This window comes from Urocitellus parryii, chromosome 11 (genome assembly GCF_045843805.1).
Source record: "Urocitellus parryii isolate mUroPar1 chromosome 11, mUroPar1.hap1, whole genome shotgun sequence".
Lineage (NCBI taxonomy): Eukaryota > Metazoa > Chordata > Mammalia > Rodentia > Sciuridae > Urocitellus > Urocitellus parryii.
In genome coordinates, this window is record NC_135541.1 from 19,568,998 (window position 1) to 19,596,187 (window position 27,190).

The 27,190-nt window shown below is 43.6% G+C and overlaps 1 protein-coding gene across 4 annotated transcripts; it reads left to right on the plus strand.

Annotated features, from left to right (window-relative positions):
• Window positions 1–24: 24 nt before the first annotated feature.
• Tmem39b (transmembrane protein 39B) lies at window positions 25–22,808 on the plus strand. 4 transcript variants are annotated; one of them, XM_026391683.2, is made up of 9 exons: window positions 25–112; window positions 1,925–2,051; window positions 2,542–2,761; window positions 3,410–3,493; window positions 3,757–3,911; window positions 14,584–14,920; window positions 15,761–15,948; window positions 20,563–20,683; window positions 22,407–22,808. In XM_026391683.2, the coding sequence occupies exons 1-9, from the start codon at window positions 109–111 to the stop codon at window positions 22,647–22,649; spliced, it is 1,479 nt and encodes a 492-aa protein (XP_026247468.1). In that variant the 5' UTR covers window positions 25–108; the 3' UTR covers window positions 22,650–22,808. The 4 variants fall into 4 exon arrangements, with proteins under 4 accessions (XP_026247468.1, XP_026247471.1, XP_026247469.1 ...); XM_026391684.2 differs by lacking the exons at window positions 25–112; window positions 1,925–2,051 and adding an exon at window positions 3,208–3,290 and having other exon boundaries at window positions 2,680–2,761; XM_026391685.2 differs by lacking the exons at window positions 25–112; window positions 1,925–2,051 and adding an exon at window positions 3,208–3,252 and having other exon boundaries at window positions 2,680–2,761.
• The last annotated feature ends 4,382 nt before the right edge of the window (window positions 22,809–27,190 follow it).

Here is a 27,190-nt window from a genome sequence, read left to right on the forward strand (position 1 = left end):
ATACCCAGGACTGGGCTGCGGCGGTTAGTCCTCTCCCGGCCGCCGTCCTCTCCGACATATTGCCCGCAGGAGCTGCGGCGGCGAAGCGGAGAGCGCCGGGGGGAGGAGATGGGTGAGCAGAGCGGATCAGGCTTGGCCCGGGAACTAGAGGGCGTGGGGGTCAGGGTGACCAAGCTGCAAAATTGCTGCCCCACGCGGACCAGATCCCGGCGAAGGGAGGGGGAGGGGATGCGGGTGCAGACGGGACCCCGCCCCCTCTTGTCGTTTAGCGGGGTGGGCCCTCTGTTGTGGGGGCGGGACATTAGTGGTGGGCGGGGCTTCCAAAATGAAGCGCTCTTTGGGGGCTCGGGCTTTGATGAGGACCTGTTCGACAGGGCTAGAAATGGGGGCGGGGTCCGGCTATGGGCGTGGCTTTATGCTAAAGGCGGAGCTTTTGGGGTTGTAAGTGCTTGTTCGTAGGTGAACATTCTGGGCTGTAGGGGCTTATACTGGCCGCCGTGGAGCTGGAAGGAGACCCTGCATTACTAGTAAGCCCGTTCTGGAGCAGGGTTTCTGGGCTGAGTGCCTTTACTGGCTTGTGGGCGGGGTCTGTGGGCTGACAGTTGTGTGGGGGCGGGGCTTCTGGACTGAGGGGCTTTAAGAGGATGCAGAGCTTCTACAGACAGGAGAGGGTGTGGGCAGAGCTTCTGGGGTGACGGTGTTTGTGTGGGGTTTTCCAAGCCAAATTTAATAGTGAACTTCTGTTCTGAGGGCTTGTTGAAGGCAGAGCTCCCGGAGAAGCACTTTTTGGTAAAATCTGAGAGAGGAGCTAGGGCATGGAGTGTGTGTGAATGGAGGATGCTGTGTTGCCCTAAGAAATATGGACAGGTTATGAATTTGATTAGATGCTTAAGAGCTTTGTGCTGGGTGGTGCCTGGGAGCTTGAGCTAGACTGCTAAGCCTAGGGAAATAGGTTGTGAATTCAAGTTTTGGGTCCAAAAACCACAACATTCTCCCAGAGCACACATTCTTGACCCTAAGCTCAAACCTTGGGTCCTGCCCTTGAGACACCTGGATGCCCATTGAACTGAACCTTAGAACCTTGGAGGAATATTGTAAACCTCCAGAATGGGGTCCAGTGTGTACCAGAGCTGAGAACTCTGGACTCAGACCCAGTCTCTGACACAGTGTAAGCTCAGCTTCCTAATCTGAACGAAGAACCGATTTTTCCTGGGCTTACTTACTAATCAACATATACTTGCTGGGTATTGTGATGGGGATAGGAGAAAAAGCAGTGAAAAAGACAGATGTAGTTACTGACCTCACTGATGTTCTATGTTAGTGGAAGAGACAGACAATATACATATGTTAACAAATGAATAAGATAATTTTAGAGAGTGAATTGTGGAGGGAAAAATAGAAATAGTATAGAGAATGATGGGGGCAGGTACTTCAAAAATATTTGCTAGGGCTGGAGGTAGATCAGTAGTAGAATGTGCTTAGCTTGTGTGAAGTTCTGGTTTCAACACCCAGCAATGAAAAAAAAAGAAAGAAAGAAAAGAATGAGAAATGAAAAATGCCATTCAGGGAAGGGCTTTTCAGACAGAGGATACACCAAGTGTAAGAGGTATCAGCAAGCTGGACATAATGGCACATGCCCATAATCCCAGCAGCTCTGGAGGCTGAGGCAGAAGAAGTGCAAGTTCAAAGCCAGCCTAAGCAACTTAGCGAGACCCTGTCTCAAAATAAAAAGGATTGGGGATGTAGTTCAGTGGCTAAGTGCCTCTGGGTTCAATCCCCAGTTCCAAGGGGAAAAAAAAAAAAGAGGTAATGACAAAATTAATTCATAAAATGAGACAACAGGTAACTGGTAGCCAGTATCATTGCTATTATCCTTGACATATGCGCCCTGGCTTGAGCATCTACTTTATGTTGAGACCCACAGGAGGACGAAGAGGTCCCAACAGGACATCTTACTGTCGAAATCCGCTCTGTGAGCCAGGATCCTCAGGAGGCTCTGGTGGGGGCCACACTTCTAGCGCATCAGTGACCAGTGTCCGTTCTCGCACTAGGTAAGCCACTTCTCTGCCTCTTGCCCCTCCCTTTAGCAGAGTGAACTTCATTCTGGGATGACTGAATTCTAGCATGTAATATTCTGGATGCCAGGTGGTGCTTACATCCAGAATAGACCCAGAGGGATCTCAGTTGAAGGTAGTCATTTGACAGCTGTGGTAGACATCGTAGAATAAGCTCAAAGACCTGGATTCCAAGACAATTCTGATTTACTGATGGCTTGGACTAGTTGCCTTTTCTCTCTGGGCCCCCTTTTCCTCATCTGTAAAGTGGACCTAATATGTTCCTTCTGGGGGATGTTGGATGACCTGAATAAAATTAGGGATAGCAAAGACTTTGTCATCTTCTTTGTCTGCCAGTCAAGAGTAGGAGGATTTTGTCTGTTACAAGCTGCTTTTCTCTATTCTTACCCCATAGTCCTGTGCCCCAGAAGCCCTTCCTGGTAAGGTTCTTAGGTCATTTCCTGATGTTATTCCCTTCCCATCCCAGGAGCAGTTCTGGAACAGGCCTCTCCAGCCCTCCCCTGGCCACTCAGACAGTTGTGCCTCTGCAACACTGCAAGATCCCCGAGCTGCCAGTTCAGGCCAGCATTCTGTTTGAGTTACAGCTTTTCTTCTGCCAACTCATAGCCCTCTTCGTCCACTACATCAACATCTACAAGACAGTGTGGTGGTATCCACCCTCTCACCCACCCTCCCATACCTCCCTGGTAGGTGCCTAGCCAGGGCCCACTGTGTGTGTGTGTGTGTGTGTGTGTGTGTGTGTGTGTGTGTGTGTGAGAGAGAGAAAGAGAGAGAGAGAGAGAGATACAGACAGACAGACATTTGGTTTCAGCTTAACATAGCCTACCAAGCACCGCTGTGCACTTGGCCCAGTGCTGGGCATTGAGGATTGTAGAAGGAACAGGAAACTGATTCTTGAATACTGCTAGTGTGCTTAGAACCACACTGGTCATTGTAAGGGTAACAGAGATTAATCTGACACAGATTTTGCCAAAAGGCACTCAGAGTCATCTTAAATCCTATCAGAGAAATAAGCCACAGACATACACAAGTGTTTCAGGGGTATAAAGAACCCTGTGCAGAAGAGAAGGTACAGGGACAGGGCATGGGTTTTAAGAACAAGAGGGCTTACACACCACTCTCTTATCCCCAGGGACTGTCCCACTTCCCTTCTCTGGGTCCTGTTCTACTCCTCTAGGTAATTTCCTGGCCTGACTCAGCTGGAGGCCAATAAAGGTCAGAGAGTGGGTACAGTCTCTGTGGAAAGGACTGGGCAGGGGGAGGTTGTGGGTATGAGAAAAGCCCTTATATGGGCAAGGGGCCCGCTTGACCCCCAGGCCTCTGCCCCCTGACAGAACTTCCACCTGATCGACTTCAACTTGCTGATGGTGACCACCATTGTTCTGGGCCGCCGCTTCATTGGGTCCATCGTGAAGGAGGTGACTGGGTCCTAGAGTCTGGCCAGGGACTTTGGGATTTCCCTTTTCCCCTGGGGATGCTAAGGAGATATGCCCAGAACATTATCCACATCCCATTGACTCTCAGAGTTTACTGGGCATCCAAGAGAAGGATTTTACCTTTCATGTTCTGCCCATCCTACTGTGCACCTTTCCCTGGGTGGATCATAGGCCATGCAGGGTGGGATTTGGGCACAGTCCCTGTGGCCTCCATCCCCATCCCGTCCTATCTCGCCCTGACCCAGGCTTCTCAGAGGGGGAAGGTCTCCCTCTTTCGCTCCATCCTGCTGTTCCTCACCCGCTTCACCGTTCTCACGGCAACAGGCTGGAGTCTGTGCCGATCCCTCATCCACCTCTTCAGGACCTACTCCTTCCTGAACCTCCTGTTCCTCTGCTATCCGTGAGTACCCCTCACTTCATCCCTCACTGCCTAGCACCTGGCCCCTGATCTCTGCCTGTGGCTGGGAAGACCTCAATATCTGGAAGATTCCCAGGCAGGTAGCAGTAGTATCCTCTCACATTGCCTGATATCGTCCCACCGAGATCAGGAAGATTAACTTTCTTTTACAGAAGAAACTGAGGTGGCATAATTTACCCAAGCTCCTACTGATGGGAGTTCAAAATGGGACTCAGATCTAAGTACATATTCCAAAGGAACATTCCCAAGGGGGAATGAACAGGCTTTGTTTCCCTCTCTTTCTTTCGTTTTTCTCTGGTTCCTTATCTTTCTCTGTCTCTCCCTTTCTGTGTATCCCAGTGTTTGTATAATCTCTTGGTGCCTCCCCAAGTCTGTGGCTGGCAAACAACTGCATGTTTGCATGACTCTGTGTGGGTATCTGCACGAAGCATGCCTGTATGAATGTGTGACTGTACATGCATGTTTATATGCCCCGCCCCCCCCCCAAGTGTCTAGCTCACTCACTCCTTACACCTCACCAGAACCCAGATTGTTGAGGATGGAGGAATAGTTCTAGAAAGAGCACAGGATTGCCCCTTTCTGACCTTTCAGGTTGAGGAGGGCAAAGGATCTAATTTTTTCTTTTTTAAATATATATATTTTTAGTTGTCAGTGGATCTTTATTTATTTATATATGGTGCTGAGAATCAGACCCTGTGCTTCACACATGCTTAGGCAAGTGCTCTGCCACTGAGCCATGATCCCAGACCCTAGGATCTAATTTTGCTGCCTGGGGCAGGCTTCTGACTGCCTTAGCATTAACAGTCATTTTCCAATCCAACTTCCTGAAGCTGGGCCAGTCATGACTCCTGGAAAACTTCAGAGCTCGACACTTTTCCTTCTCTCCCTGCATAACTAAGAAAGCACTGGCATGGGAGTCCTGTCCTACTTGATAACTAGTTTTTGTTTTTCTAGGTACTGGGGATTGAACCCAGGAATTGAACCCACTGAGCAATAGCCATAGTTAATATTTTTAATTAATTAATTTTTTTTTTGGTACTAAGTATTGAACCCAGGGATGCCTTGCCACTGAGCTATATCCCCAGCTCCTTTTATTTTTTGAGGCAGGGTCTCACTAAGTTGCTTAAGGCCTAAGTTACTGAGGCTAAACTCAAACTAGCAATCCTCCTGCCTCAGCCTCCCATGTTGCTGGGATTACAGGCATGTACCACTGTGCCCAGATTGATATCTAGTTTTTAATTACTAGAATGACATATATTTTATAAAAATGTTTACAGATTTTTAAAAAAATTTTGGAGTGCTGGGAATCAAACCCAGGGCCTTGCAAATATTAGGCAAATGCTCTATCATTGAGTGACATCCCAGATCTCTATAGAAGCTTTTACATAGAAATGAAAAGTCTCATATAATCTCAATCCCCATAAGTTCGTTTACCATTTGTAGCATGTTCTTCAAGTTTTTTCCTGTGAAAATACATATACATGTACTTTTTTAAAACAAAAAATGGATTATACTGTGCATGATTTTATACATTTTACTGCATTTTTAATATCATCATATAACTTGAATATTTCTCTATAGTGGTATATATGGGATTGACCTTATACTATCTATTGTATAGAATTTTAAATTCAATTCTTTTATCTTCTATTGGTACTTTTGAATTGTGCCTAGATTTTCCTTATTCATAGCAATGAGGCACATACATCTTTGCACATTTATCCAATATTTCTGTACAACAGGTTCCCAGAAGTAGACTCACTCCAAAAAAGTTATAGATGTTAACAAATTGCCCTTCAAAAGGATTATACATCATTAAAAAAATCAAATCTAATGCTAGAATGCTTATAGTGAAAAGCAGTAGCCACTAACCCCACTCTCCAGATTTTTAGTTCTACTCTTCAAAAGCAATCTCTTATTTTCTGGGTTTTTATTTATTTATTTATTTTATATATTTATTTTTTGAGGTGTGTTTGGTGGTGCTCCACCAAAGAACTATATCTCTCACCTTTTTTATTTTTTTTTTTTAATTTTTGAAACAGGATCTTACTGAGTTTCTCAGGCTGGCCTTGAACTTGAGATCCTCCTGCCTCAGCCTCCTGTGTGGCTGGGATTATAGGCATGTACCTTGGTGCCTGGCCTTGTCTGCAATTTTTTTCTTTTTTCAGTTGTAGTTGGACACAATACTTTTTTTTTCTTATATATTTATTTTTTAGTTGTGGTTGGACAAAATACCTTTTTTTTAATGTATTTTTATGTGGTACTGAGGATTGAACTCAGGGCCTTGCACGTGTAGGCAAGCACTCTACCACTGAGCCACAACCCCAGCCCCATCATTGTCTGCTTTTGTTTTCTGAGTTACCTCCGTAATTCTTTTACCCTTATACCTTTGTTTATTACCTTCAAATTGTAATTGTTGGTTTCATAATTGGGTAATAGGTTTACATAGTTAAAATTCAAGAGGCATAAGAAAAATGTCTCCCCTGGACTGTGCCTCTCAGTCACTGTTTCCATTTCTAAGATAATCACCCATTTTTCTGGTTTATTGTATATCTTGGAGATAAATCTTCTATGCGCATACAAGTGTGCCACACACAGCATGCATGTGCATGCACATTGATTCTTTTCAATAACAGATGAAGTTTTATCTCAACCTTTTATTCCTACTGTTACCAGCATTTGTTAACTGTTATTTTTAGTTTTCTTTTGGTTTATCAGTAGTAAAAGTATGCTAGAGGCTGGGGATGTAGTTTAGTAATAGACTGCTTACATTAGCTTGCATGAGCCCCTGGGTTCCATCTCCAGCACCGTACACACATAAAAAAAGTATTTTTCCTTCCATTAACAATAGTATTTTAAATCCCTTTTATGCAAGATGAGAATATTAGGAATCCTACCTATCTATCTTTCTCGCCCTCTTCCTCCTCTTACTTCCTGGTAGCTGTAATCTTTTATATTGTCAAGCTTGACATTCATATTCTCCTATATAACCATGTTTAAATCTTCTCTTCTTTGTCAAATGCTAATTATAAAAATTAAATGCCAATAAGTAGCCTTGGTATAATTATATGTATGAAAATATCATTCATTGCCCAGTAGTGTACATAAATGACATTCTTTACTTATAGTTAGTTATAATCTTGGGTCTCTTATAAAAGAATGTTCCTCATGTCAGAATCAAATAGTTCCTCTTTTCTTACATTCCATCATATGCTTAAAATCGTCACATTTTAGTTTGATTCATATTTAGATTGTAACTTTCTTAGCTTTTAATTTTTCTTGGAGTTTCTAATTGCCTTTCTTTTTTCTTGTTGACAAAAGAATGATGGGCCTTCAGCATATCCTCAAGTTTATCCAGCCTCTCAATCATGCTACCTGTTGCCTGGAGTTCATTTTTCCCCCTAGAGACATCCCTCCTGGAGGCCTCCATTCTCCTGCTCCAGTCTGGAGTGGTTGCTCTTTAGGCCTGCTGTACAGCTCTCAGCCTGAGACTTCCCTTCGCTGCCCTCCTGGGTTGGATCCACTGTTTCCTGGATCCCATGTCTTCCTCTTTCTTGGTTTTCTCCCTTATTTTGCTGGAGTACATTATCAGGTAATTCCCTTAAGAGTGGGTATGTGGGAGGTGTATACATTCTGAATCCTTGCATGTCTGAAAATGTCTTTAATCTGCTCTCATACTTTATTGATGGTTCTGTTGAATGTAGATTTCTAAATTCAAATTTTTGTTCCATTTTCTCCAGCATCCAGTGTTTCTAGTAAGAAATCTGATGCCAGTTTGATTCCTATTCCTTTGTAGGTAGATGATTTTTTTATTTTCTGATAGCTTTTAAAAATATTCAGTTTATGTTTTGATTATTTGAGATTTCACAAAGATGTGTCTGGTGTGGAACTTTCTGTCATTCATCCCTATCAATATTCTAGGATATTTTTTAACCTGGAGATTTGGGTATTTCTTCAGCTCAGGGAATTTTTCTTCTATTATTTCTTCAATAATATCTTCCTCTCCATTTTTTTCTGTTCTCTCTGGGACTTCTGTTCATCAGATGATAAACCTCATAGATTGATCATCTGTTTCTCTTATATTTTCCCATTTTTTTCCTTCTGTTTCTTCCCCTGCTTCTGTCCCTTCTTCTGTCTCTTTGCTTTGCCTTCAGAAATTTCTTTACCTTTGTCTTCCAGCCTTTTTAATGATTTCTTTCAGTAATTTTTTCCCCATTACTAAGGCTGCTTTCTTGTTTTCTGATTTGTTCTTTTCTCATGATATTCTGTTCTTGTTTTAAAAACCTCTTATGTTTTCTCGATTTTATCTTTTCACTGGGGCCAGTTTTTCTGTTTCATTCTCCTAGTTTTCCAAGTAGAGTTGTTTTTTCCAGTTGTTTATTTATATTTAAGAATGAAGGACTGAGTATTAGGAGTTCATTTCCTTTCCCTCTGCCTCTGTTTCAGTGGGTTGGGAGGTTTGACTGGGAGTTCTAAGAACATGGATAGGACACACTGACTGGCAGGTTTTACCTTAGAATAAATGAGTGAGATGTTAGTTGTCAGGCTGTGGGCCCCCTTAGATCAGAAAGAGGGAAGGGGGTATTATTCTAAGATGGTCACATTAGGACCTCAGTTCTTCACACACAATTCATTCAATTTCTCTTTAGAATTGTTCAGAGTAGATTATGTGAAGTGTATAGAAGAATAAAAGAACTGACTCTTACAGATAGAGATCTTTCTTTAATCCCATTTGTTCAGCCGTGTCTCACTTTCACCCTCTATCAAATATGCCCATTTCAAGCCAGTCTCTCTTGGGTCACTCCGGGCAGATAAGCTCCCACCCCCCAGTGCATCCTCTCATAGCATATTCTAGGCCTGTGCTGTCCAGTGTAGCAGCCTGTAATTGCATGTGGTTAGTAAGCACTTGAAATAGACTACTCTGAATTGAGATGTGTTCTAACTGTAAAATACACACTAGATTTCTGAAGGCTTACTACAAAAATATAAGACATCTCATTAGTAGACGTTTATCATATGTTGAAATGTATTGGTTTAAGTAAAAATAGAATATTAAAGTTAATTTCATTCTTTATATGTAACTACTGGAAAAACTTATATTACATATGTGACACTCATTGTATTTCTGTTGGAAAGCTCTGCTCTAGGTAACAGCTTCCTCATCTGCCAACAAATCTCCATATGCTTTCTAAATTTGTCAAAATCATTTGTGTACTAATAACCCCACTCTCATTTTTTTCTTTTTTTCCTTTCTGCTGGTATGGACTTATTTTCTACTTTTATACTGTCACATATTGGGTGTGGAGGGGGTAGGAGGGAATTTGTCATCTTGCATGTGCTTCTAATTTCTGACCTGTCAGAGCAGTCACTTACTATCACCAAATAATTTAATAATTGGTCAAGGGGCCTATTTGCAGTCCTGCTTAGAGGAAAAGTCAAGGAGCTTCTTAAACTATCCATTGTCCTATATATAGAACACCTATAAAAAATTTAAGTTGACCAACAATATACTAATTATGCTCTTCTAAAAATCAATATTGTTTTTATTCTTTAGAGAAAAGTAATAGGTGAATGATTACAGCATTTGAAATATACATATTTGAAAATATGTTTAAAGGCTTTATATCCTCCAGATTATGATTTCCAATTTATTTTAACGCACCTGTGTCAGTTTCATTGAAATAGTTACAAAATTTAAAAATAGGGACTTAATCAGTAAAGTACTTGCTTTTAAGGTTGAATCTGTTTACCTTTTATTTTCATTTAAGTGCCACACACTCATTCCTATAAGGTATCCTGAAGGATGTTTTAGGAATTTCTATTGCAGTCTTCTTTCTTGTCTCCACACAATCACTATCCTTTTTTTTTTATATATATACAAAATTATACTGATCTTCTCTTCAGAACCAGGCATCATGCTGGGTTTTGTTTCAAAGACTAAGAGTATGAAAGCCCCTGTCATCCCATTACTCAGGAGACTGAACTAGGAGGATGGAGTATTTGAGGCCAGCCTGGGCAGCTTAGGGAAAGCCTGTCTCAAAGTAAATTTTACAAAGGTAAGGGGATATAGCTCAGTGGTAGAGCATTTGCCTAGTACTCTGAAGGCCCTGGATTGCTGGTGGTGCACACCTGTAATCCCACAGGTTCTGTAGGCCGAGGCAGGAGGATCACAAGTTCAAAGCAAGCCTCAACAATTTAGCGAGGCTCTAAGCAACTCAGTGAAACCCTGTCTCTAAATAAAATATAAAAAAGTGCTGGGGATGTGGCTCACTGGTAGAATGCTTGCCAGGCATGTGTGAAGCCCTGGGTTTGATTTTCATCACTGCATATAAATAAATGAATAAAATAAAAGTTCATCAATATCTAAAAAAATATTAAAAAAAAAAAAGCGCTGAGAATGTGGCTTAGTGGTTGAATGCCCCTGGGTTCAATCCCCAGTAGCCAAAATAAATAAATTTAAAAATTTATGAAACTTACTATTTTAATGTTTGGCTGAGAGATGAGGATCAATATAAGCTATGTTACCTAGGGAAAGTTAAGGAAACTGAGGCTCATAGAAGTAAAATAACTTACCAGATATAGTGTTGCATGCCTATAATCCCAGTGGGCGGGAGTCTGAGGCAGGAGGATAATAAGTTCAAAGCCAGCCTCAGCAAATTAGTGAGGCCTTAAGCAATTCAGCAAGACCATGTCTCTAAATAAAATATAAAAAAGTCTGGGGATGTGACTCAGTGGTTAAGGGCCCTTGGGTTTAATCATTGGTATGCCTCCCACTACATAAATAAATAAATGTTAAGTAATTGGGGTTGGGGACATAGCTCAGTTGGTAGAGTGCTTGCCTCTCATGTACAAGGCCTTGGGTTTAATCCCCAACACCATTTAAAAAAAAAAAAAAAAAAGTTAAATAACTTATCCTAAATCACAGACCTAGTCAGTGGCAAAGCTGAGATTTTAATCCAGGCCTCTTTGACCTCAAATGTTGTTGTTATACTTTTTTAAAGACAAGTTCTTACTATTTTGCCCAGGATGTTCCTGAAATCCTGGGAACAAGCAGTTCTGCCTCAGCCTCCCAAGTAGCTAGAACTACAGGATTGTACCAGTAGCACCTGGATAAGATCATACTCTTGACTATAGTTCTCTAGATATCTTACCTAACCTTACCTCAGAAAAGATAGTGACTGGGCTGGGGATGTGGCTCAAGCAGTAGCGCGCTCGCCTGGCCTGCGTGCGGCCCGGGTTCGATCCTCAGCACCACATACCAACAAAGATGTTGTGTCCGCCGAAAACTAACAACAACAACAAAAAAAGATAGTGACATCCCTGGAAAATAAAACCCCAAACAGGCTGTTACTTGCCCCCAAACATTTAGGTATCTCTTTTTGGGTCCCCAGGAAAAAAAATAAAAAGAAAAAAGATAAAGAAAAAATTGCCTCCACAGTGGCCACACCTTGTAATCTCAGCAATTTAGGAGGCTGAGGCAGGAGGATTGCAAATTCAAAGTCAGCCTTAGCAACTTAGTGAGGCTCTGTCTTAAAATTTAAAAAGGGCCAGGGAAGTAGCTCAGTGGTAAAGTGCCTGTGGGTTCAATCCCCAATACCAAAAAAAGAAGGAAAAAAAAATATTGTTGTTAAGAAGTATATCACTGTCTGTCAATGACCCTAACCTTTTGGAGACACCCCCTCACTGGAGGCCTTTTGAGGTTGTGTAATTCTAGGGACCCGGGGAAATTGAGAGGCCTCAAGCTGAATAAAAGGGAATACCTGCCAGCCGGCCGTGGTGGTATGTACCTGTGTTCCCGGCTACTTGGAAGGCTGCAGTGGGAGGGTTGCTTGAGTCCAGGTGTTCTGGGCTATAGTGCACATGCTGATTGGGTATTTATAGTCATATTGATGACTTCCTGGAAGTGAGGAACCACCAGTTGCCTAAGAAAGAGTGAAGGCCAGTTTTGTTTTGTTTTTTTGTTTTTGTTTTTGTTTTTGGTACTGGGTATTAAACCCAAGGGCACTTTACCACTGAGCCACATCCCCACCCCTTTTTATTTTTTGGTTTGAAACCCAGGGTCTCAACTAAATTGCTTAGGGCTTCACTAAGTTGCTGAAACTGGCTTTGAACCTATGATCCTCCTGCCTCAGCCACTGGGTTTACAGGGATGTGCCATGTACTGTTCTTACCCAGGAATAGTGGGAAGAAAAATCATCTCTAGATTACTGTGTGTGTGTGTGGTGGTGGGGATGGAATCCTGGGTCTTGGTCATGCTAGGCAAGCACTTTACCACTGAGCTATATCCCTAGCCCTTTTAAAATTTATTTTGAGGTGGTTTACACCTGTAATCCCAAGGACTTGGGAAACTCTGACAGGAGGATCACAAATTTGAGGCCAGCCTTAGCACCCAAGCAAGACCCTGTCTCCAAAGAAAAGAAAAGGAGAAAAAAAAAGGGGGGGGTGTAGCTCACTGTTAAAGTGTCCTTGATACAAAAAAAAAAATGTTTGAGATAAGCTCTCACTAAATTGACAAGGCTGGCCTCTAACTTGCAATTCTCCTGCCTCAGTTCCTCAAGTTGCTAGAATTCTAGGCATGCAACACCCTGCCTGGCTTTTAATCCCTAATACAACAGTAAATGCTATGTAAAATGTTGTTATACTCTGGAGAATAATGATAAGGAATAAAAGCCTGTACATGATAAGTTCAGTACAGGCTTAACCATTGTAGGCCTAAATGCAGCTGCACTCATTAACAATGTAACTTTTTTTTTTTTTTAAAACAGGGGTACTCAGGATTAAACCCAGTAAATGCTGTGTAAAATGTTGTTAGATAAGGAAGTGCACCTTATCCCACTGAGCTACATCCCAGCCCTTTTAATTTTGTTTTGAGACAGGGTCTTTTTAAGTTGCTTAGGGCCTCACCAAGTTGCTGAGGCTGGCCTTAAACTTTCAGTCCTGCCTCAACCTCCCTGTTGCTTGGTTTATGAGAGTATGGCACTATGCCCAGCACTATGTACCATTATTTGCTGGGTATTTTCAGTCTGGGGCTGGTTGAACCTATAGATATGAAATCCACAGATACAGAAGACCCACTATATTCTTCTAGGCTGTGGGTTTAGGTAGTTTTTTTGGGGGGCAGGTGGGTACCAGGGATTGAATTCAGGGGCATCAGCCACTGAGCCACATCCCCAGCCCTATTTGTATTTTGTTTAGAGACAGGGTCTCACTGAGTTGCTCAGCACCTCACTCTTCCTGAGGCTGGCCTTGAACTCCCCATCCTTCCTGCCTCAGCCTCCCAAGCCACTGGGATTACAGGCGTGCACCACTAAGCCCGTGTTTATGTAGTTTTTTTCCTATTGAAGTACTATCTACACACTCAGAAAAACTGACTGATTAGCTCCAGCCCTGCCTGGGGGTGCTTCTGAGAAGGGATTTGTACCATTTAAGGGTCTATTTTACTGCCTACAGTGCACTACATAGACACATAATAAATATTCATCCCTAAATTGCCCTCTTCTGCAAACTGAAGAGCCACTTCTCACATATGCACCCAGTTATACAATGTGTACCTCTTTTTTGTGGTGGTCTAATTTTTTTTTTTTTTTGATACTGGAGGTTGAACCCACTGAGCTACATCCCCATTATTTTATTTATTTGTTTATTTATTGGTACCAGTGATTGAATCCAGGGTTGCTTTACCACTAGGCCACATCCTCAGCTCTTTTTTTATTTTTTGAAACAAGACCTCACTAAGTTGTGAGACTAGCTTTGAATTTATAATCCTCCCACCTCAGCCTCCCAAATCTCTGGGATTACAGGAATGCACCACTGCACCCAGTTTATTTATATATTTTTAAGTTTTTTTTTTTTTTGTAGTTGTAGTTGGAGAGTGTGCCTTTATTTTATGTGCTTATTTTTTGTATGTGGTGCCTCACATGTGCTAGGCAAGTGCTCTGCTACTGATCCCCAGCCCCAACCCCACCCAATTTATTTTTTATTTTGAGACAGGGTGTTACTGAGTTGCTGAAGGTCTCACTAAATTGTAAGGCTGACCTCAAATTTGCAATTCTCCTATGTCAGCCTCCCAAGGTGCTGGGATTACAGGCATGCATCCTGGCTGGATTTATGTATACTTTTAACTAATTAATTATTGGTAGTGATGTTTTTGTTTGTTTGTTTGTTTTTACATTATCTGTCTTGGTCTCTGGTACCAGAAGGGCTAGAGGTGAGCCTTGGCTCCATTTCTTCCTTACTAATTGTGTAACCTTTGAGAATTTACTTCACTTCTCCCAGCTACAGTTTATTCAGCTGAAAAGGAAACAAAAATAACAGTATCTAATTCCTTTTTTTTCTTATAAGAAAAAATAAGAGGTTGCATGTAAAGTGTTTAGTAACCGGAATATAGGCTGTACCCAATAAATGCAGGCTGCATTTAGATTGTGGGGCAGGGACTTGTCTCTTGTTCCCTGCCATATTCCCAATGCTTATGACACACTCAATGCTAAGGGGAGCATTGATGTGAAGATGGATGATTGGACAGATGTCTAAATCCTCCTGTTGTAGCATCCAGGAGAGCTGAGACCCAGAGAGGAAAGCAGAGTCCCCTCTGAGGCTCAGGGTTGGGATCCTGGCCCACAGTCAGGCCTGTCCATACCACTGTTTTCCCCAGCAGGTTTGGGATGTACATTCCATTCCTACAGCTGAACTGTGATCTCCGCAAGACAAACCTCTTCAGCCACATGGCCTCCGTGGGGCCCCGGGAGGCAGTCAGTGGCCTGGCAAGAAGTCGGGACTACCTGCTGACACTTCGGGAGACATGGAAGCAGCACACACGACAGCTATATGGCCCGGAAGCCATGCCCACTCATGCCTGCTGCCTGTCACCCAGCCTCATTCGCAGCGAAGTGGAGTTCCTTAAGATGGACTTCAATTGGCGCATGAAGGAAGTGCTCGTCAGCTCCATGCTGAGTGCCTATTATGTGGCCTTTGTACCTGTCTGGTTTGTGAAGGTATACAGCTCAATCCAGAGAGTGAAAAAGCCTGGCTGGGGACATACCCTGCTGCCTATCCCACACGGGTCTTCCTGTTTCTATAAATAACTCTTCTGTTTTTGATGGGGTTTCCCATCTGTTCTCATCTAGAGCACTACAGTGACAATTGTCTCCATTTTGGAGTGCAGAGGCTTCCTGAAAGGAAGTAACCTATCCAAGGTCACTTAGCCAATGAGGGAAACATGGCATTGTTATTCAAAGTGTTTGATGAGAAAGAGCAGTGACTTTGTATTTCAGTGGCTGTTTTGACAGCAAGCATGTCACAATATCCTGCTTTGTTCTTAAGTAGGGAAGCAAGGATTCATCCAGATCTGAGACACTTCAAAAATCTGTGTTTGTCTCTTATATGGCCTTCAAGGAAGGTACCTGCACATTTAGGACTTCATGCCTTTTGAGCACTTACAACATGCTAGGATGTTTCATGTGTATTATAATCCTTCTGATGCATCTTAGAGTGCTCTTACCTGCATTTAAAAGATGAGGACAATAAAACACAGTGGCTTGCCCAAAGTCAAATAGTTAATATGCAGAGGAGCCAAGATTTGAGTTTATGTCTCTTGGACCCTGCTGCCTGTACTCTGGCTCAGAGCAGGGGCAGTGGGAGCAATTTTTCTTTATAGAAAACTGACTAGTTGGCACAGGATCTAAACCTTCTTTGTTAGGTGTGATTCTTGGTATCAGGCCATCCTGAGGTCTCCCCAGGACTGTCCTAACCTCTGAGGCAGGTAGAATCAGGGGAGAGAGGGAATGAGGCTGTTAGGAACATCCCAAGCCTTACCTACCTCCTTTTGTTCCCAGAACACACATTATTACGACAAGCGTTGGTCCTGTGAGCTCTTCCTGCTAGTGTCCATCAGCACCTCAGTGATCCTCATGCAACACCTGCTTCCTGCCAGCTACTGCGACCTGCTGCACAAGGCTGCTGCCCATTTGGGCTGCTGGCAGAAGGTGGACCCTGCGCTATGCTCCAACGTGCTACAGCACCCGTGAGTTGCCCCTCCTGGCTCTGCCCAACCCCAGCCCTCCTGGTCAGCGTCTGGTGTCACCTGCCCATTTGCTCACTTCAGTGAATAGTTATTGAGCTTGTTTTTGAGTATTAGGTATTACATGCAGGGTAGGGTGTGGTGGGGCCTAAGACAGAATTGTTCCCTGTCCTTGGGGAGCTTGTAGTATACTGGGGATGGGAGGCAGGCAGGTGGTAAATTCATGTACTCATTGGTTGCTTCATTCACTGGCTTATTTATTTATTCACTCATTGACTGACTTGCTCATGAGGTCATTCACTCATTGATTCATTCCTTGTTCAATCCTTTCTCACATGCTCTCTTAACCACTCATCATCAAATTATCTGCTCTTTCAGTAGACATCTGCTTCTACCTACTCTGTACCAAACTGGGTTCTATGTATCAGGCAGAGGAACTTGCACTTTGACCTACAGGCTAAGGGGAGCAGTAGAGGATTTTGAACAGCAGAGGTGTTTCAAGGTGTGCTTTAGAAACATCAGCCTGGGACAGGATGTGGTGCTATGTTAGCTAATAGGGAACCCTGGCCAGGGAAGGAGGGCCACCATGAGGAAATGACTGACGAAATCCTTAACAAGTTTACAGACTGGTGGAGGAGAGACACATGTAAGTAAATAGTTCGAACGAGTGAGGCGAAAGAGGCCTAGCTGCAGGATGCACTATACCCAGAGCAGAGGCAGGAACCTTGAGTTGCTGAGCTGTCCTCCCCTTAGCTTGGCTTATTCTTCATTGCTGCCAAATGTTTCTACACCCTTTATCAAAGTACTTTTTGCCCCAGGTTATACTAATTTTCCTGCCTGTGTTCCCCCATCAGGCTGAAATTCCTCAAGGTTAGGGCCACCTCTGAATCACATTTGAGTCTTGAGCCGAAGACAAGGCCTGGCAGAGGAGGCCCATAGGATAGGTTTATAGAGGTAGGCCCACTCAGGAGCAAAAATGTACAGGGAGGCCACATAAGCCAAGCTTCCTGGCATTGGTCCTCCTTGCTTATCAGGGTCCTTTTCTGTCCTGTCCAGGTGTCCAGAAAAGTGACTGAATGGGCCAAAGGAGGATTGACTTAGCCTTAGGCTCTGAGGTGGGGAAAGAGTAGAAAGATAGAACATAGCTTAATGTGAGCTTAAACTGATCTACAGCTCACTAAGGTCTTCAGATAAGTTCTAGGCTCCTTTGCATGGTTTCCCAGCTGATGAACTGAGTCCTGCCAACCTTTCTGCTCATCTCTCTTTTTTTTTTGGTGGTGCTGGGGATTGAACTTAGGGCTTTTGTGCATGCGAGGCAAGCACTCTACCAGCTGAGCTATATCCCCTGCCCTCTGCTTATCTCTTACTGTGCCCCAGTTCATATTCTGCTCTAGCCAGACCAAACTGACCCAGGTCTTCAGATGCTTTATATATTTCTGCATCCAGCTTTTGCCCACAGTGTATCTTTGGTTGGAATGCTCTTTCTTTCTTTGGTTGATTGATTCCTATCCATCCATTAGTACTTTGCTTCTTCCAGGAACACTTTACTGACCACCTCAGAATGGGTTCAGGCCAGGCAAAGTGGCATCTGCCTATAATCCCACTCACTCAAGAGGCTGAGGCAGGTGTTGTTCCAGGCCAGTTCTGCAACATAGTGAGATTCTGTCTCAAAATAAAATATTTTCTAAAAAGACCAGGGATGTAGCTCAATGGTAGAATGCTTACCTCGCATGAGCAAGACCCTGGGTTCAATCCCCAGCACTGGAAAAAAAAAAAAATGATAATAATAAGGAAATGACTGACGAAATTCTCAACAAGTTTATAGACTGGTGGGGGAGAGACATGTAAGTAAATAGTTAGAACCAGTGAGGCGAAAGAGGCCTAGCTGCAGGATGCACTACACCCAGAGCACCTTCCCCTATGGGGAACTCATCCCTTGAGCACCCCATAGTACCTAGTACCATACTTATTGTACTTAACGCTTTGTGCTGTGTTTACTTAGTTTCCTGTCTGCCATTCTAGGACTGAAAGCTTCTGGAGGTCAAGCACCTGCCCTATTTAAACCTCAGCTTTCTCCCCTGACCCCTGCCAGAGTTGCCTGGCTTATGATAGGTACATTGCAAAGTTTTTGTGGTTTTTATGGATAGTCTTCTCTTTTCTTTCTTTCTCCTTTTTTTTTTTTTTGGCGGGGGGGGGGCGGGTTTAAAAAAATTACACACAGTGAAATGTGCAAATTACAAAGTATACAATTCTTTGAGGGTTTTTTTTTTTTTTCCAGCAATTGCCCCCAGGGGTGTTTTACCACTGAGCCATATCCCTAACCCTATCTATTTATTTTATTTTATTTTATTTTGAGACAGGGTCTCATTAAGTTGCTTAGGGCCTCTTTAAGTTGCTGAGGCTATCCTCAAACTTGTCATCTTCCTGTCTCAGCCTCCCAAGCCAGTGGGATGTGTGCCACCATGCCCTACTCAATTCTTTGAGTTTTGATAAAGATATGTACACCTTGTAACCTACCCCCATCAAGGTACAGAACATTTCTAGCCCCTCAGAAAATTTCCTCATGGTCCTTCCCAGTGACCCCTTACTCCAAAGACAACAACTTTTCTGCCTTCCTTCACTATAGGTTAGTTCTACCTATTCTAGAACTTCATATAAATGAAATCATAAGTAGATATTTTTATGTCCATCATCTTTCTTTCTTTTTTTTAGAGAGAGAGAGAGAATTTTTTTTATCTTTTAGGTTTTTTTTTTTTTTTTCGGCGGACACAACATCTTTGTATGTATGTGGTGCTAAGGATCGAACCCAGGCCGCATGCATGCCAGGCGAGCGCGCTACCACTTGAGCCACAACCCCAGCCCCCATCTTCTTTCATTCTGCATATTGTCTTGAAGTTCATCTTTGTGATTGTGTATAACATAAATTTTTTCAACCTTTATTTTATTTATTTATTCATTTATTTTTATGTGGTACTGAGGATCAAACCCAGAGCCTTGCACATGGACGTGCTAGGCGAGCACCCTATGGCTGAGCCACAACCCCAGCCCATGTAGTTTTTTTGTTTTCTTTTCTTTTCAGGTGCACTCTATTACTGAGCTACATTCCCAGCCCTTTTTATTATTTATTTTGACACAGGATCTTATCTCAGTCTCCTGAGTTGCCAGGATTACAGACATGCACCACTGTAGTTGGCACACATAACTAGTTTTTCCTTTTCTTTTTCTTTCTTCTTCTTCTTTTTTTTAATTGGTTCTAGGGACTAGACCCAGGGACACTTTGCCACTGAGGTATATCTCCAGCTTATTTTTTTTTTTTAATTTTTATTTTGAGACAGGATCTTGCTAAGTTGCTTAGGGTTTCAGTAAATTGCTGAGGCTGACCTTGAACTTGCAATTCTTCTACTTCAGCCTCCTAGTAGCTGGGATTACAGATGTGCACTACTGTGCCTGGCCATAACTAGTTTTTGAATGAACTAGTGGGTCAGGAATGGGTTAGAAGGGAGCTGTGGTTCTCAGTCTCTGGCCTAGAACATTTGGGAGGATGTTAGAAGAAAGGATGTTAGAAAAAATTCACTGATTTCACCATGTTATACACATGCTCATGGGGGGGATTCTTAGTGCCAGGCTTTGTGGTATACTGAGGACACAGAGATGAATCAGACACTGTCCTATCCCTATAGGGCTCCCAGCTTAATTAGGGATACAGATGGGGAAATAAATAAATGACCAACATTGGGGAATGTGGACCAGTAGCAGGAGATTCAGGTAACAATAAAAGGATGCTCAACACTGGGGGGTTTTAAAAAAGACTTTCTGGCCAGGCATAGTGATGCACACCTGTCATCCCAGCAACTTGGGAGACGTGAGGTAGGAGGATCATAAGTTTAAGACCAGCCTGGGCAACTTGGAAAGAGACCCTGTCTCAAAATGAAGTAAAAAGGGCTGGGATGTAGCTCAGTGGTACTTATCTAACTTGGATGAGGCCTTAGGTTCAATCCCCAGCACCAGAGCAAACAAACAAAGGCTTTCTGGAGGAACCTGGGTTTTTTAAGTTGATGAAAAGCTTTCTGGAAGGCTATCAGGAAGGTCAATCCAGTTGGAGGGAGCAGCTTATGTGGAAACAGTAGTAATATGGTGTGCTAGAGGAACTGAAGTAGTTCTGAGAGGCTTGAGCATGAGCTATGTGGTGGGAATCACAGGCAGCCATACAGGACCTCAGAGGCCATGCTAAAACTGTGGGGCACTGGGAAGCCTGCAGCTCATTTGAAGCTCATAGTCAGGCTCAGCCTGGTATTTAACAGAGAACACTCATGAAGCTGTGTGGTAGACCAGTTGGAGGATAGAAATGAGAACAGGTGAAACAAATACACTAGAAAAGGAAAAAGGGTTTTCTTGTAGCCCTTCAGCTCTAGACTTTCTGACTTCCAGTGCAGTGAATTTCTCATGGTTCTTACCTATTTAGAGCAGAGGCAGCTGAGGCCCAGAAAAAGAGAAAGTCACTGTGTCCAAGCAATGAAATGGAAATAGAGCCCTGGTAATCACCCTGTGCCCAATCTTCTGGTCCTCTCTTTCATGGGTGAGCTGGGGATAAGGGGCACTCTTGGACTGTGCCTTCAGGTGGACTGAAGAATGCATGTGGCCGCAGGGCGTACTGGTGAAGCACAGCAAGAATGTCTACAAGGCAGTGGGCCACTACAATGTGGCCATCCCCTCCGATGTCTCCCACTTCCGGTTCCATGTGAGTTTCTTTCCCTGGGAAGGAGGGCCATACCCTGATCTAGAGGACAGCGGGTGGGTGGGGATCAGCAGGGAGGAAGGTGATGTCATAGCAAGAGAAAGCTATTTTTAGAATTTCCCAAGCCCATAGGAAGACAGTGCATTCATACAGCACAAGGACACAGATTATCACTTCATAATTGCAGCTCACTTGGGAACAGATACTTCAGAGCATTGGATGGAGAAGATCATACAATAAAGGAAGGGATTCTTGGTGGAGAGGATAACGATCATTCCTTGTTGTATAACAGGAATTGTGCTAAGCACTCATGTACCCTCCCATTCAATATTCCCCAGAATCTTGTTTGAGAGAGAAATGCCAGGGCTATCCCTGTTTCCAAATACTGAAATCAGCTTAGAGAGTTTAACTTTTATTCAAGGGTACTTCCCGGGAAACTTGGGAACTGAGGGTAAGGATACATGACTCAGCACTGTGGAAAAGGGCTGCTCAAAATCAGCAAAGCTAGTGGTCTCCATTTTATTTATTTTACTGTCAAAAATCCCTGTTTCCAACACAAGAGACCAAAATTCAACATATAGGACTTTATGGTACTGCTCTATTTGAAGGGATTGGATCTCCCTTTATTTCCCACTTGCCTCTGTTGAAGCTCCTGAGGGAATTCTGGGAAACCTGGCACTCTAAAAATCACAGTTTGAGAAATCACTGATCCAGGATGTTATCTTCATTTCACAGTTGTGAAACCTGAGGCCCAGAGAGGGAAGGGACTGTCAGGTGCAGAGTGGAGGCAGAGCGTGGCATCCCGATTTCTTGAACTCCCATTTCCTGCCACCTCTTCTCCCAGAGAAGAGGTTTAGGTTCCTTAGCCCCAGCAAAGCTGAGATTTCCTACTTTTTTTTTTTTTTTTTTTAGTTGTAGATGGACACAATGCCTTTATTTTGTTTATTATTTATATGTGGTGCTGAGGATTGAACCCAGTACCTCACGTGTACTAGGCAAATACTCTACCACTGAGCCACAACCCCAGCCTGAGATTTCCTAGATTTTGAGCACTCTGTTTTTTAGTTTTAGGTGGACACAATGTCTTCATTTTATTTTTATGTGGTGCTGAGGATAGAACCCAGTGCCTCATGCATGCAAGGTGAGCACTCTACCACTGAGCCACAACCTCAGCCCCTTGAGCACTCTTTTGAACTTAGGAGAAAATTTTTCTTAAGTTCAGCACTCTACCTTGTTCTGAAACATCGGGTAAGAGTGGGGTGTTTCCATGTTCCCTGGAAGCTTCCAGCCTAGTTAGAGATGCCACACAGGAAGTAGTAGGTAGGCAGGCTGTACAGTCTATAGTAACTTTCCATGCCAATGCCATAAGATTCTAATTTGTTTAGGCCCAGTAATACCAAGAGGATGACTTATAAAAACATGTTTATTTTAGACCAGAGAGACAGTTTGAGAGAGCAAGCAAGACCTCAAGAAATGCTTCCAGGAGGAAGTAGGAGTTGAACAGTATCTTAAACGACTAGGTGAGAGGAGAAGACCTGTCAGGAGAATTACCACTAGCAAAGGCAGATGAGGTAGCAAAGTTCACGCACATCTTACAGTCTTCTCCCCACCAAGTGTGCATGGGGCCCCAAAAGCTTTTCCTTTTCCTAGCCCACCTAGAGACTGCATCCAAGAGGCAGGTTTCTGGAGCATACCTTCTGGTCCATGCCTATCCTTTCCTGAACAGTTTTTTTTCAGCAAACCCTTACGGATCCTCAACATCCTCCTCCTGCTGGAGGGTGCTGTCATTGTCTACCAGCTGTACTCTTTAATGTCCTCCGAAAAGTGGCACCAGACCATCTCACTGGCTCTCATCCTCTTCAGCAACTACTATGCCTTCTTCAAGCTGCTGCGGGACCGCCTTGTGTTGGGCAAGGCCTACTCCTACTCAGCCAGCCCCCAGAGAGACCTGGATCACCGATTCTCCTGAGTCTCAGGGTAACCCCAGGAACAGCATCCAGGCTTCAGCCAGGAGCTCCCTGGAAAGTGGCTGTTGGGGAGGGTTGAGTGTGGGGTTTAAAAAAAAAAAAAAGTCCACCAGAGCTTTGTATTTTTGTTACGTATTGTTTCTTTCTTTGATAATTGATGTGACGAGAAAAAAAAAGTCCTATTTTTATATTCCCAACAAGCATGTGTACTGTGTGGTTCTTTCTCTTCTGTCAGAGAGTCAGAAATATGGAATTCTGGGTTGGGAAGCTTCACATGTGGCTTCTGGTCTTGGGGCCTCTGCTTTCTCCAATGGACGAGAAACATCAGAGGCCATGGTGGTGATTGTTGCTGCTAACTGGTTGCTGTGTATAGATGCTGCTCTGTGTATTCAGGCCTTGTCAAATATAGCTACTGGGTATTATTAGACTCAGGGGCCCTCGACCAGTGAGCCACATCCCCAGCCCTATTTTGTATTTTATTTAGAAACAGGGTCCCACTGAATTGCTCTTGCCGTTGCTGAGGCTGGCTTTGACTGGCCATCCTCCTGCCTCAGCTTCCCAAGCTGCTGGGATTACAGGCATGTGCACTGGCCGACCAAATCTGACTTTTAATGGCAACCCTAGGAGGAATCACTCCTGTAGATGAGGAAGTGGAACTCAGAGAGCTACTGTGACTTGCCCGTGTTGGCACAGCTAGGAAGTGGTAGAAATGGACATTTTAAAAAATACTTTTGAATGATGACACTGCTGCCCTAGTGAAAGGTGATGTCTTGACTCTCTCAGCATGCAGTCACTGCAGCTGTGCTGTGTGCCAAGTACTATGGTAGATAGGATGCCAAGATGCAGATACAACAACACTACACTGGATGAGTGTCACAGTTATAAGGTACAGAGTACCTCAGAGAAAGAATGTTTAACACTCTCTGGGCTTACAGGAGGGGATAGTCTGAGTTGTATTAGTCACTTCAAAGGTGAGCAAGAGGAGCAAAGAACATTCCAATGAGAGAAAAGGGTACAAACAACAGCATATAGATTTGGAACATCTGGGTGTGCTTGGGGAGGGTAAGCAGAATGTGGTTTCTAAGGCAGAAAGGATAAAGAAGTGGGGTGAGGGGTGGGGCTGAAAGGACAACAGAGGTTAGATAGGGAGGACCTAGGGCCTTAGCCTAGGGAGGTGTGTGAGTAGGGCCAAATGCTAGAATGGAAACAGCTGTGTGGAGGGTCACCTGGCTTCTATAGGTATTAAATTGAGGGAGCTTAGGCTGGAAGGAGAGAAGCAGCCATTCTCTTCTATACAACCTATACTCCCTGAACCCTTATTGGCCACAGGTATGTAGATGAGCTGGATGGGGGACAGACTCCTCAACATGTTTTTGATGTGTCTGTTGTGGCAGGCACTGTGCTAAAAACTGGGATAGTTGCAAAGATGAGAGAGATGAATGCACCTTATGAATAAATTAGGGTGTGAAGTCCTAAGGAAAACAAAATGTCCAGAGTACTGTTACCGCTGTTGACCGGTGATGAGTCCTTACTTCCCCAATGTTGAAGAATAGCACCAGAGAAGCACACCGAGGCAAGGTCAGAGTGGAAAGAAGTTTATTAAAGGACAGTAGAAAAGACTTCTCCTGGAGGAAGAAGGGAACCCAACAGGTGGAATCCATGGAAGTTTAGTTGTCTCCCCTTTTTATCTGGTTCCCCCCCCCATTCCTGTCCTTTGTTCTGTTATCTTTCAGTGATGGAATGTAGGTGGGAAGGCCCAAAGAGTGGGGCACAGGTGGGCCAAACAAATAATCTTTTAGGACTTTTGGGTAGGCATCTTCAAGTTTGCTGGGAGCTGTTTCATTAACATTTCTTTGGGATGGGCTCTGGGCCTTGGGAACATTAACATTCCAAGAGTTGTTCTGCTTCCCCCCCCCCCCCCACCAATTCATTCTCAACACGACCTCCATTTTGGATCTTACTCGATATTAGACCCGATTTACCTAACTACACTGACTACCTGTCTTTAAATCTGGCTTCAGTATTATAGAAACAGAGGACAGAACCCCGATTAGAAAGGTGGGCTTCCCTGAAGGGTAATTGTTGAATTGTGTCTTAAAAGTGAATACTCAGGGGCTGAGGAGATAGCTCAGTTGGTAGAGTGCTTGCCTTGCATGCACAAGGCCCTGGGTTCAATCCCCAGCACCACACACACATATACCCATACACCCCCCAACACACACACACACAGTGGCTCTGGAGGCTGAGGCAGGAGGATTGTGAGATCAAAGCCACCCTAGGCAAAAGTGAGGCACTAAGCAACTCAGTGAGATCCTGTCTCTAAATAAAATATAAAGATGGGAATGTGGTTCAGTGGTCAAGTGCCTCTGAGTTCAATCCTCAGTACCTAAAAAAAAAAAAAAAAAGTGAATACTTGCTACAGGGTCAAGGGGTGGAGGACAGTATATGCAAATGCACATGAGAAGATAGGAGTATATTTGAGGGGGAAAAAAAAAAAAAAAGTTTCCCTAAATATATTTGAAGCCTGGTTTGCCTGATAGGGAGTGGCCTAAGAAGCTGATAAAGACCAATTTGTGTACCAGATTGAAATGTTTGGGAATTACCTAATCTGGCACCCAGGCAGTGGGAAGTTGCTAAACCAAGGTGTGGCACTATTAGGTCTCTGCTTTTTTTTTTTTTTTTTTTGTACTGGGGATTGTACTCTGGGCACTCAACCACCGAGCCACATCTCTAGCCCTATTTTGTATTTTATTTAGAGGCAGGGTCTCACTGAGTTGTTTAGTGCCTTGCCTTTGCTGAGGCTGGCTTTGAACTCCTCCTGCCTCAGCCTCCCGAGCTGCTGGGATTATAGGCATGAGCCACCAGGCCTGATTTAAACCACCATGCCTGGTTTAGGTAATCTCTGCTTTTAACAAACTGGGGAAAGGGAGAATCTGGAGGCAGGATAAACAGAGTGATGAGATCTGACCTTAAGCAGTGACAATAGGAAGGGAAATAGAGTGTTCCCTTTCCTAACCTTGAGACGGTTTACTTTTTTTTGTGTGTGTGTGCTGAGAATTGAACCCAGGCCTAGCACATGGAAGGCACAGGCTCCACCACTGAGCTATATCCCCAGCCCCTACAGTTTACCTTTTGAGTTTTTCCCTGAATGGGCCAGACACACAACTAGAGTTGGCTATTTGTTTTGACAGTCCCTGGGTACCAGATAACAGGTACTTCAGGTCCTTTTTTTTTTTTAATCTCTAAAACATAGCCCTCCCCCCTTTTCTCTCTCTCTCTCTCTCTCTCTCTCAAACTTAGGTCCTTTTGGGGACCTGTGACCTGAAGACATAACCTGGCTCTAGATTGAGGTAAAAGGTGGGTGGACCGGCATTTCATTATGCCAAAAAGGAGGTCTGGAGCCTGGAATCCCAGCAGCTTGGGAGGCTGAGGCAGGAGGATCATGAGTTCAGAGCCAGGCTCAGCAAAAAACAAGGTGCTAAGCAACTCAATGAGACCTTGTCTCTAAATAAAATACAAAAAAGGGCTGGTGATGTGACTCAGTGGTTGGTTGAGTGCCCTTGAGTTCAATCCATGGTACCAAAAAAAAAAAAAAAAAAAAGAGGTATGGCTCAATGGTAGAGCATACATGAGGCCTGGGTTTGATCCCCAGTGTGGAGAGGGAGCTAGTACCTAATGGGTCCCAGCCATAACTTTTTTTTATTCTTTATTTCTTGTAGTAATGGGGGATTGAACCCAGGGGTGCTTTACTTGTGAGCCCCCCTCCAGCCCTTTATTATTTTTAATTTTGAGACAGAATCTCACTATGTTGCTGAGGCTATCCTGAAATTCTGGTCCTCCTCAATCATCGGGATTATAGGCACTCTGTCCAGCCATTTTCTTGATTCAAAAGGCATATGACATAAATGCTCCCAGCCTCTATTTCCTTATTGGTAAAAAAGGAGATCATGCCACTTGCTCTGTGTAACTTACTGTCCTATGTATTTGTTTATTCATCCAATACCATGTCTCAGATACTGAGCTAGGTGCTGGCCATACACTGGTGAACAATATAAAACTGATTCCTGCCCTCAAGAGGCTTGCTGCACAGGCCTTTCTCTCTCTCTCTCTCTCTCTCTCTCTCTCTCTCTCTCTCTCTCTCTCTCTCTCTCTCTCTCTGTGCTTGGTGATAAGGCCAGGTCTGTGAGCATGCTAAGTATGTGCCCTACCACTGAGTTATATATATATATACTCCCAATCCCTATTTTTCTATTTCTTAATCTCCCAATAAGATTGCAGTCTTAAGTACAGCTTTGTGTGATGGACTTAGAAAACCTGGGTTTAGACTTGACTTCTTCCTTTCCGTATCTCTATGGCCTTGAGTGAGTCACTATTCTTCTCCAGATGATTCCTTACTCTTATTCAGTTCAGGGTCTGTAATTGGCTTTAATTACCAAAGGAAGGGATGAGTTTCTGGGCGAAAAAGTTTCTGGGGGAGGCCAGACTACAGAGAAAAAACAGTAACAGAATGTGCCGAGAATTTGGCACATTTAACTTTCTTTAT